This window comes from Abrus precatorius, unplaced genomic scaffold (assembly GCF_003935025.1).
Source record: "Abrus precatorius isolate BTA unplaced genomic scaffold, Abrus_2018 Scaffold10, whole genome shotgun sequence".
In the NCBI taxonomy this organism is placed as follows: domain Eukaryota; kingdom Viridiplantae; phylum Streptophyta; class Magnoliopsida; order Fabales; family Fabaceae; genus Abrus; species Abrus precatorius.
Genome location: NW_020874292.1, coordinates 20688367 through 20700412, shown reverse-complemented (window position 1 = coordinate 20700412; position 12046 = coordinate 20688367). Strand labels below are relative to the sequence as shown.

Below are 12046 nucleotides of genomic sequence, written 5' to 3'. Positions count from 1 at the left end.
ATGAGAGGCAGCCAATCTAGAATATGTTACAATACAAGAAAGGAAATATTCAAACCAGAAGAAATTAATTGAAAGAGAAGTAACATACTACTAGATCGATCGATTTCGGATTTATACAATGCACATGTTCTATGAAAATACAAGTGATCTTTTATTTTAATGTTATTTATTTTTTTAAATATATATATATATATATATATTAATAATATAATTAAATAATTCTATTTATTTTATACTACATATTTTTACTAAATAAATAATTTTAAGAATGTAAAACTATGAAAACAAACCATATTATATATTAATTTAAGTGTTGAAAAGTTTATGATATTGAATCTCTTAAATGAAATAGGCTATATTATTAAGTTATAAATTAAAGTAAAATTACTAATAGAAATTAGTTTAAGTGAAAAGCGGCTCTATATATTTTAAGTAAAGTTTTGAGTTTGAGTCTTTATATATATAAAATAATTTTAGAAATATACTTATATTATAAATATTAAGAAGACTAATTAATATTAATTATAATTCTTTAAATGATTAAAAAATTTTAATTTATAAATTTATTTGTGCATGCGATTTTTTTCCTATTATAGTAATCACTTATATAATAATAATGAATAATGAATAAAAAATAAATTATATTTTCTTGTCTCCAAAAAGCAATTTTCATATCTTTGAAATTCATATTACTGTTTAGTAATTATCAAATTTAATGTTTTTTTTTATAATTTTAATCTCACATAAAAAATAGAAGAGATTAAAGGTGAAGTTTTTATTTTATTTTATTTCATATATTTTAAAATTTAAATTGAATAATTTTTTTAATAATGAAATATTACCAAATAAAATAATTTTCTTATGATATTGAGTATATACTAATGTTTATATATTTATTTAATATATATAATAATTAATTTTATTTTTATATAAAATATTATTGTATTTTAATATTATTTTCTTTAAAATTTTTTAATATTTATTATAACAATAAGTTAAAAAATTATAATATAAAAAATCAAGTAACGTATAAATAAGATAAATGAAAACCTAAGGAAAATAAAATAAAGTAATGAATTTTAAATATTGAAAAATATAGGAAAATAGCATATGACGTTGTAAGGAAATAACTTTAGTGATAGTTATAGATTATATATTCCACTTAAGTTAGTAACATATATATTACGGAATATAACTATTTTTTTTCTTTGGAAAAAGATTTTTAAATCTTTTTATCAATTTTTTATTTTACTTTTATTTATTCTCAATAACATAGCAGTAAGTTATTAAGTAAAATAAGAGTATAATATCTAAATTCATAATTAATGTGATTTTAAATTTCTAAATAATTATATAAAAAAAATTATTGAATAGTCATATAACTTTTTTTTTAATGTAATATGTATTACTCAGCACGAGTAAATTTATTAAATCATTCGAGCCCATCTAACGATAGTATTAAAAGGATTTTAAAAAAAGATATATAATATTCAAGATCTTAAATTGTAGTACACAATTATAAGTATGCCTATGTCGACTATTCAGATTTTAATGATGTTTTTAAAAACTAATATTTAGAATGAAGAAGAATTATATTATAAGAAAAAATATTATATATAAATGATTTTTTATTTATATTTTTTATGTAAAAGAGGAGGTAGTCCTTTAAAACTTTAAACTTATTTTTTTCCTTTCATACACTATATTTAATGTATTTTTGTATTGTAAATCAATTTCATGACAAGTTTGAGAACTAAAAATCAAACAATTTATGAATTAAAATATTTATTTTGATAAAATTTATATGATTTATTATTGTAAATAAAACTAATTTTATGAACTCAGGACGGAAAAGAAAAATATTAATTAAATATTTGAAAGACTCGTTAGTAATCCAAGTGCTACTATCCTAATCCTAGCCTCTAATATCGATGCTATTCATACTCTTGAATTCATGGATGCATATGAATTATGCATTATGCAGTGTGCATTACACTATGCAGGCACGCATGGCAATTTCTGTAGCAGCCGGCTTTGCTTACTCGTTCTCTTCTCTCCCAATAATGATCCAAAAAAGCATGAAACTGCTATAAATACATACACTCTTCACATTCTCACTCGCACCCTCCCCTTTCCCTACTAAACTAAACCTACTTTTTCACCAAACTTGCACTTCAATCAATATATACTATACACTATATTCATTAGTATATAAAATGGAGGGTGATTTATCTTACAAAAACTTCCTTCTAGAGTTTCTTCTGCTTTCTCTGGCTGTTGTAAGCACAGTGGGGCACGGCCAAGGCACACGTGTAGGGTTCTATTGGAGTTCATGTCCTCGTGCTGAGTCCATTGTTAGGTCCACCGTTGAATCCTACGTCAGGTCTAACCCTACTTTTGCTGCTGGGCTACTTAGGATGCACTTCCATGATTGCTTCATTAGAGGTTGTGACGCTTCTGTCCTCATTGCTGGCTCTGATACCGAGAGATCAGCGGGGCCAAACCGTAATTTGAGAGGCTTCCAAGTAATTGATGATGCAAAGGCAAAGCTCGAGGCTGCGTGCCCTGGTGTTGTGTCCTGTGCTGATATTCTTGCCCTTGCTGCTCGTGATTCCGTTGTTCTGGTAATTTATATTATATTATATTAAACCAATGAAACTAATCAAAATTAATGCTAATAATAACTTTTATTATAATTAAAATGATTCCCGAAAGGCATGAATTTGATGAGTTAATTATTTGGTTGCATGCATGCAGAGTGGTGGAAAGAGTTGGGAAGTGCCCACTGGACGCAAAGATGGAAGGATTTCAATTGGAACAGAAACGAATACTTTGCCTGCTCCTAATGATAGCATTGCAGTGCAGAAGCAAAAGTTTTCTGATAAGGGTCTTAACACCCAGGATCTCGTCCTTCTTGTTGGTAGGTATATCTTTTCAATAACCCTTTTTTTTTAACTCTTTAATATATTTTAACATATACTTTTTATTTTTAACTAATGTTTTAAAAATATGGATTAATAAAATTTAAATATTATTATAATTATCATTTGTTTATTTTTATTTTTTGTTTATTTAGATTTTTTTTCATTTATCTATATATATATTTAATACTTTAAAAAAATATTAGTCATTAATTTTTAATTATGCCCTAATTTTTACCTAATTTTTAATAAATGAGAAAGAAATAATAGTAAATATTATATTAACAAGTTAACAATAATTTTGATTTAAATAAAGATATCAATTGTATTCTTTAATTTGTGTTATTTTAAACTACTGGTGCGAGGTTTTGAGTATTAATTAAAAAAGCTAACTTTTGTGAAAAATATTTTATGAACAAACGAAAAAATTTCTTTAATTAAATTTAAAGTATATTTTTAAATGCATGTATAAAAATAAATAAAAATATAATATCATGTATAATATTAATTTTTAATATTTAAATAATAAAATTAATTTTTATTAAAAAATACCTATGAACAAATATTTATTATTTCTAAATACTTAAAATTAACCCATAATAAAACAATTTGTTTAATAACTATCTCCAGAAACTGCGAAAATTCCTATTTTAAAATAAATGAACAATCCAAAACAGGTACAAAATCGCTTTCTTGTAAAGGGACTGCAGGTCAGGTGCAAATCAATCTTCAGTATTATAGGAGGCTGCATATTCTCCACAACTTAAGATATTGTAATTAATGATTATATTTATAGGTGGGCATACGATAGGTACCACTGCATGCCAATTCTTCGCAGACAGAATATACAACTCAAATGGCACTGATCCTTCAATTGATCCTTCTTTTCTTCCATTTTTGCGACAAATTTGCCCACAAAACCAACCAACGAAGCGAGTTGCACTCGACACCGCAAGCCAATTCAAATTCGACACATCTTACTTCGCTAACCTTAAGAGAGGTCGTGGAATTCTCCGTTCTGATGAAGTGCTTTGGACCGATGCTTCTACGAGAAACTTTGTTCTGAAATTCTTAGCCACGGGTCCCTTCAACATCGAATTTGGCAAGTCTATGGTGAAGATGGGCAACATTGCTGTGAAGACAGGTGCTGATGGAGAAATTCGCAAGAAATGTTCTGCTGTTAATTAGTTAATTAATAATCATGTAGCTCATAATAATACTCATCTTTCCATGTGGCGTTTAGATAATCTATATGTTTGGAGGTGATAATATAAACATTTATGTGCCTTCTTCCTATAGAAAATAAATATAAAGCTCACGAAATACTTTATCTTCAAGTGTATAACTATGGTTATTGGTTATATAAGAAATAAAGGATAATTTTTTAAAATATTGTTAAAATGTTTGTGCTTTACATTTTACACAGAGACATTAATTGATATATGTAATATGTCAAATTTAACAAATTTGTTTGTAATGACTTGATTTATATAAATATTAAATTTTATTAAATTAGGGCTTCCAAGCAACACTGCTTTTAATCACTTTTAAACGAAAAAGAAATTAAAATAAACGGTCATGGTATACGTGAAAGAAAGAAAGACAGTTTTACCTGTTTCAAACTGTTAGTTGATTCACTGATTTAAACACTTAAACTGAATATTTATATTTTATTATATTTCTTTCTATATATATTTTTCTCTCTATATCATGTCGTAGACGAAAAAGTAATAACACCATATGTTGTCACACTACTGGTGCAGGGGAGTGATAATGTTGAATCATACATATCAACCTTAATCTGGCAGGTAGCTCATAATCATACTCATCTTTCCTATTTCTCTCCTCTTCTTTCCATACCACACCCTTTTAAGAGATATGAACAAAGCATTCATAAAGATGATATTATTTGTACGAAAATATGTAAACCATACAAGAGTAAACCAAACAGAAGTCCGATCTCCTACGTATCTTTCAAATCATGAAGCAATCTTAAATTTTGATATTTCTGTAGCAGAAAACGCACAATTGATGGCAAATCACTCTTAAGTTCTCTAACCAACTATAAATCTTAATTACGATTCAATCTACTTTGAAAAGTAAAGAACCTTTTTCATTAACTTGGTACACTTTTGGATCATTAACTGGTCATTATGCGAAAAGCATATTAAACGCAATTTTTCATGAATAATTAACACTCAATTTAATAAAGTTGATGAGTCAGTTTTACAAATTGTTAACGAATAAACAGAGTTTTATCACGATAAATTTCATTCTGAACAGACCCATAAAGATTGAAGTGTGGGAGACAGGAAGCAACAGCAAAGTGTATTGCACCCGAGGGACCCTCGCGCGGAACAAATTACACGTATATAATATACAGAAAATTCAAGAAAGCCTTTCGTCAAAAAACGATAATTTAAGGAAGTTCAATTTTTCTCCTTTCATTATGGGTACGTGTGCTTTCTATGCCAACATAAATAAATAACTTGTGATTAACTACATTGATTGATCTTTCTATTGACATTTTTATATATCTGATGTATATGTATTAGAGACAGAACGACTTGGTCGTTGGCAAGCTAAACATTGATGGGTGGGTGGAGACTTCTTCAACAATGTGTGAATGGCTCGCTTTGCTTATCTATGGAAACTGAGTTCATCTTCGCTTGTGAGAGATGGTTTTGTCAAGACCTACTATGAAACTCTTAAATTTTTTATTTGATTAATAATACACGGATAATAACTTTTTATAACTTTTTTTTTTGTTTCATTGTCTTATTATTTTTCTCTTTTCTCTTTCTATCTCTCCCTAAAATTATAAGAATTTACTGTGAGAATATTAATTTTTTTTATCAATAGAAAATATGATTTATTTATTTGAAAGAGCATAAAAATGTCCCCCAGATGAGTCAGATTTAAAAATTACTATTTTACATGAGCCAAGCCTAACAATGGATTACATAACTATTCTAATCTAGCACTGATCTATGTTCAAGATGACCTAGCCATAATTAATTCCAACAACTTATCTCCACTCAATGTCTCTTGTCCGAAAATGATGCCATTCGTGAGAATCTATATTCACCATAAAACAGCAAACCATTTTAACAACCAAGCAAGTGATTTTGACCTTCAAAACCTTAAATAATGTCAAATTTGCAAACGGCGGTTGAGATCTCAATTACGGTGGTGATGAAAACCATGGGGATCTTAATCTTGCAATTGTGGTCCCCGGACGGCCTCTGCAAGACGAATACTAGCTAGGTGCTCTATGACTATGGAGTGGTCGTAACTACAGAGGCAGCGGAAAGTAAAGATTGCACTTCGCTTCGCTTTTAGTTTAGGTTTTTTTTTTTAAATTTAACGGCCAAAAACGGAATTATGACTCAAAATCTGAAGCCTTATTAAAAAAACAAAACAAAAAACTGATTAAAAGTTTAATTGGAGAATAAAAAAAGTGGACTGACTGAGGAAACCCAGTAACTCAAGACACGAGAGATAAAAATAATAATAATGAAGGGACTCAACAAGAAGGGATACAAGCTCAAGTTAAAGAATGAGGGCAGGTCAACTTCAGTCACAAAATGAGTAAATATAGAAGGTAAGTTGAAATTGTAGTCATAGATGAGTGAATATATAGCTAATATATCTGTCAAACTAGTAGATCACAGTAACTTACTTAAAGGTGTATAGCTATGGAAGATTAAAAGTTTTATCCAGTCACAGTAACACCTTATTAAGGTCAGAAGTCAAGCTCATCATGAAATGGGATGATAACCACAGCGATTGATTAAACGAATTAAAGCTGGAAGGGGTCAAACACTAAGATGAATTAATTGCGAATATCTAATTAACTGTAGCCACAGAAACTAAATTTAAACACGTACGTTAAAAGTTAACAGTTCTTCCATTTTCATAATTTATAATGATAAGGAAAGTTAACTGATAAATTTATTAACCAAAAAGAATGAATAATAGGCAAAAGAAATTAAGCCTACTTGAATTAAATCACTCCGCAACACAATTTATATTGGAAGACCTTGGTGAAAATAAAAGCATGAGGAAACGGTCATGCTTTGCTTACTCATTCTCCCAATGACATAAAAGACACGAAATTAGCCTCTATAAATACCTACACCTATTTTATGTTCTAGAATTTAAGTGAAAATAAGTCTTTCACAAAACCTGCACTTCACTCTATAGTCTAATACGCAGCATATATAAGAAAAGCTATCTATGCATATTATTCCTTATAAAATGGAGGGTGGTAATTTGTGGAACAAAAGCTTCCTTCTAGTGTTAGCTCTGGCTGTTGTAAACACGGTGAATGGACATGGCACACGTGTGGGATTCTATTCACACTCATGTTTTCGAGCGGAGTGCATTGTTAAATCCACAGTTGAATCCTACGTTAAGTCTGACCCAACTCTTGCTGCTGGGTTGCTCAGGTTGCATTTCCATGATTGCTTTGTGAGAGGTTGTGACGCTTCCGTTCTCATTGATGGCCACGATACTGAGAGAAGAGCACCTCCAAACGTTAATTTGAGAGGCTTCGATGTTATTGATGATGCAAAGACACAACTCGAGGCTGCGTGCCCTGGTGTTGTATCTTGTGCTGATATCCTTGCCCTTGCTGCTCGTGATGCCGTTGTTCTGGTAACTAGTTAATTAATTTGTTTTGTTTATAATTTAAATTAATTTTTTTATTTAAATTATAATAACAATGCATTGATAATCTTCATCTGATAAAGTTTTTTGAATTACCAAATGTTTTAAAGGTGATTGATTCCAACTTTTTAGCATTGCGTAATTTGTGGGGTTATGGATGCAGAGTGGTGGATACGGTTGGGGAGTGCGCACTGGACGTAGAGATGGAAGGGTTTCAATTGGATCGGAAACTGGTTCTTTGCCCTCTCCTAATGATACCGTTGCAATTCTGAAGCACAAGTTTTCAGTTCTTGGTCTTAACATTCGAGACCTTGTCATTCTTGCTGGTAAGTGTACACTTTTAGTTTACTTATAAAAGGTCAAATTATATTTTTGTTCCTTAAAAAGTGCAGGGTTTAGTTGAATCCCCTGTCATCAACAATCATTTTTATTGCACAGAAAATAATTTATTTTTGAATGCAATTAACTTCCATTGTAGTTTAAAGCATACTTGTATTTGCGAGTATTGGTTTACATATAAAATTACAAGATAATCTTATATATAAATAAAAGGTGGGCACACGATGGGTACAACTGCTTGCAAATTCTTGGCAGACAGAATATACAACTCAAATGGCACCGATCCTTCCATCGATCCTTCTTTTATTCCATTTTTGCGGCAAATTTGCCCACAAAATGAACCGACGAGGCGAGTGGCACTAGACACAGGCAGCCAATTAAGATTTGACACGTCATACTTCGCTCACCTTAAGAAAGGGCGAGGAGTTCTCCGTTCTGATCAGTTGCTTTGGAGCGATGCATCGACGCGGAAGATTGTCAAGAAATACTCATCCACAGCTCTCTTCAAACTCAAATTTGGTAAGTCTATGGTGAAGATGGCCAATATTGCTGTCAAAACCGGTGTTAACGGTGAAATTCGCAAGACTTGTTCTGCTGTTAATTAGTTTTACTACAATACAATACAAATAGCTTGTAAGAAAGATACATGTTGACACTCATGGATTGAAGTCTTCTATCCTATCCTCCATTGCTACCTATCCTATCTATTAAATGTTGCCACCTAAAATTTATGAAAATATTTTATTTGTAGAAAGCTATGCTAAAGTAACACTACAAAAATAAACAAATTTAAAATTAACTAAAGAGGCAGTGTATGATGATTCAATTAATATAATAATAAATAAAATAATATTAGAAATTATAATTTTTTAGATAAATTAGTCTAATTTTGACAAAAAAAAATTTGTATGATTTTTTTATTAGTTAGTTGTTAAAATTTTAAGACATTTTTTAAACTTTTTCTTGGAACTTGTCATCTGATTTTTTATTTACATTACATATTTTCTTTCACAAACAATATTTGAATTTTAAATTTTATTTAGATAGAATTAAATATTTATTATTTAAAATTTAAAATAACCATTTGTTGATTGATTTAATTATTTTTATATATTAAGTGTGAGTCTTTATTTTAAATAAAAATGATTCTAAAAATTGTGACTTTTTCCTTTTAACTTTTTCCATTTAATATTAATTTATTTTTTCTTAATTTTAGAAATTTTAATTATTTTAAATTATTTGAATTTAAAATAATCATAAAATTTTAAAAATGTTATATATATATATATATATATATATATATAAACAAATTATTTTAAATTACTAATATTATACAATCATAAGAAGTTTCAAAAAAGAAATTCTCTACCTATAATTTTATTTTTAAGTGGGTTAACTTTTTCATTAGAAAGGAATAAATTTTTTTGAAAGGTTAAAAAAGTATAAATATATTTTATTTTTAAAGTTCTATTTGAAAGTTTAAAGAGAAAATAAAGAATTTTAAATAATAAGGGAGAGGGAGTAAAGTAAAGAAAAAACTGTAAATTTAAAATAACTTAAAAATACTAGTAAATTTTTTTTTTCTATAATAGGATTTTAAATTGATTATAAAAAAAACCAATGTAAAAAGTAATTTCTATATCGGTTTTAAAAATAATCAATGTAGAAAAAAATGAGATGGTATTTTTTAAAAACTTTTCTACATCGGCTGTTTTAATAAACATGTATAAAATATTGTGTAATTCTGTAATTTTTTGCGTTCATAGTTGTAAACTTTAAATGGACATAACTTTTAGAATAGAACTCCAATTTGTATAAATTATATGTTTATTTCATATAACTTTTCGAGATTTGTCCAATTCAAACGCTCGGAGGGGGTTCGGACCACCCGCTTTCCAAAATTTCAATTTTTTCTCCTTTTTCTAATTTTTTACTATTTTTTTGATTTTTTGTTTCATCATTTTCCAAAAACATATATATAATTTGTAAAAATCAAAGTTTTGTATGAAAAGTTATAGTCTTTTAAACTTTTTAAAATTACAGAACTTCTTACATCGGTTCAATAAACAACTGATGTAAAATATATTTTTTACATCGGTTGTTTCTAAGAATCAATATAAAATCAATTCAAATTAAAAATTTTGAAATATGTGCCAGTAAAATAGCATAAATTAGAGACTCGAATACAAATTTTTCTTAAGTTTTTGAAACTTCTGTTTTGTTATTTAGGTGGACAATGAACATGCAATAGTTTTCCAAATATATTAATAGTTTTAGTTTCTTTCATATATTGTTATTTCACTTTTTACTGCTTCTTTCTCATTAAACGATTTGATAAATATTGCATGTGCTTTATGTTTCAGATTCAAACAAAGATAAACACGATAAACATGCGAACATGACGAACATAATAAATATGATAAACACTAATATTTATGGATTTTAATTTAACTTAAAGACTATTTTAAATCCTAAAAAAATATATTGATAATATTAACGTGAATGTTAAAACTGTCAGAGAAGAGAAACATTGATGTCATTGACGAAGATGAATATAAATAATATTTTTACATCAGTTATTATAAAAAATTGATATAGAAAGTGACACTTTTTACCTTGATTCTTAACAACCGACGTAGAAAGTCCTAAACTTTCTACTTGTATCTACATTAGATGTGCAACTGACGTAAAAAATCTTTTTTAATTGATATGAAATGTCTTTTTTTCACTGGTGAATATATGATTTAGAAAAGGTTATAATTTTTTTTAATTTTAATTAAGAACTCTATAAGAGCTTTCTCTTTTACATTTTCTGTTATTTCTTAAAAAAAATCATAAATAAGTCTAAAAAATAATATATTAATTATAAACATAAATTTTATATTGAAGTGTTATAAAAATTACTGATGAAATAATTCATTGTTAAATGATATTATAAAACATCTCTACACATATTTAAATTGTTTTTATTTAATTCTTATTTGTCTTGAACTCTTAAAAATTATAAAAATTTTATACTATTAATTTTTAGTCAGTAAATTTGCCTCAAATATTAGAGAAATTTAGATAAGCAGGTAAGTAAATCATAACCTTTAGACTATGTCTGCCAAATTTTCTTAAAATCTTATTTTAATTATCATTTTATCTATTTACAAGGGTCAAATAATATTTTATTTACTTTCTTTCTCTTCTCCTGAATTAAATGAGGAGATATTTTCTTTCCCTTTCTTTCTTGTCATTTGTTAAAATTCTTCTTCATTCCTCTTTCTTTCTTGTCATTTGTTAAAATTCCTCTTCATTTTCTTCTCTTCTTTTAATTAAACACATAGCTAGAGAAATTAAATTTAATGATGATATTCAAATATTTAAAGGAAAAGTTATAAAATTTTGGAAATAAATAAAATTTTAGGATAAATTACCGAAATAATGTTTGGATTATCAAAATCTATTAATTTGCTACAGTGATAAAATTTTAAAATTAAAATTAAATTGATGTTGATTAAAATTATAATAATTTTAATTTTTTAAATATGCTTCTATAATTTGACATTGTGTATTTTTTAATTTAATTTAAGACTAAATAAATTTAAGTAATAGCATTTAAAAAAATTGAAAAACATGAATAAAAAGTAAATAGAATATTTAATATAAGAAAAATTGTTTGACTTAATAAATAAAAGAGAATTTAAATATGTTTTTAGTTCTTATATTTTAATGATTTTTTTTATTTTTATTCATTTTAAAAATACTTTTTATTTTAGGCTTTGTGATTCAATTAAAATCTGATATTTAATAATACATAGTAGACCAAATTAAAAATATAGACTAAAAATAAAATTTATGAAAAATTATAGAATAAAATTTTTAAAAAATATTTGAAGAGACTAATTTTTTTTTAAATTTAAAGAGTAAAAATATATTTAAGTCATAGCAAAATAATTTTAAAAATATTATCAAATATAATTAAGCAAAAATACTCTCTCGTCAAATTGAGTAAGACTAAGTCATCTTTAAATGAGAAAAAAATATTCCTTCATAATTGTAATGCAATTACATTACTGAAAGGGTACTTTTGAAATATATATTCAAATTAATTTTTGCTTAAAAAATATTAT

General features: G+C 26.8%; 2 protein-coding genes across 2 annotated transcripts; both read left to right on the top strand.

The window, feature by feature from the left end:
* The first annotated feature begins 2201 nt into the window (after positions 1–2201).
* LOC113862712 (cationic peroxidase 2-like) lies at positions 2202–4254 on the top strand. The gene is made up of 3 exons (XM_027495852.1): positions 2202–2624; positions 2758–2920; positions 3718–4254. Exons 1-3 carry the CDS (start codon positions 2217–2219, stop codon positions 4107–4109), a joined length of 963 nt encoding a protein of 320 aa, XP_027351653.1. The 5' UTR covers positions 2202–2216; the 3' UTR covers positions 4110–4254.
* Positions 4255–7160: 2906 nt separating this feature from the next.
* On the top strand, positions 7161–8544 carry LOC113850261 (cationic peroxidase 2-like). The gene is made up of 3 exons (XM_027480724.1): positions 7161–7580; positions 7756–7918; positions 8145–8544. The coding sequence occupies exons 1-3, from the start codon at positions 7161–7163 to the stop codon at positions 8534–8536; spliced, it is 975 nt and encodes a 324-aa protein (XP_027336525.1). The 3' UTR covers positions 8537–8544.
* Positions 8545–12046: the final 3502 nt, after the last annotated feature.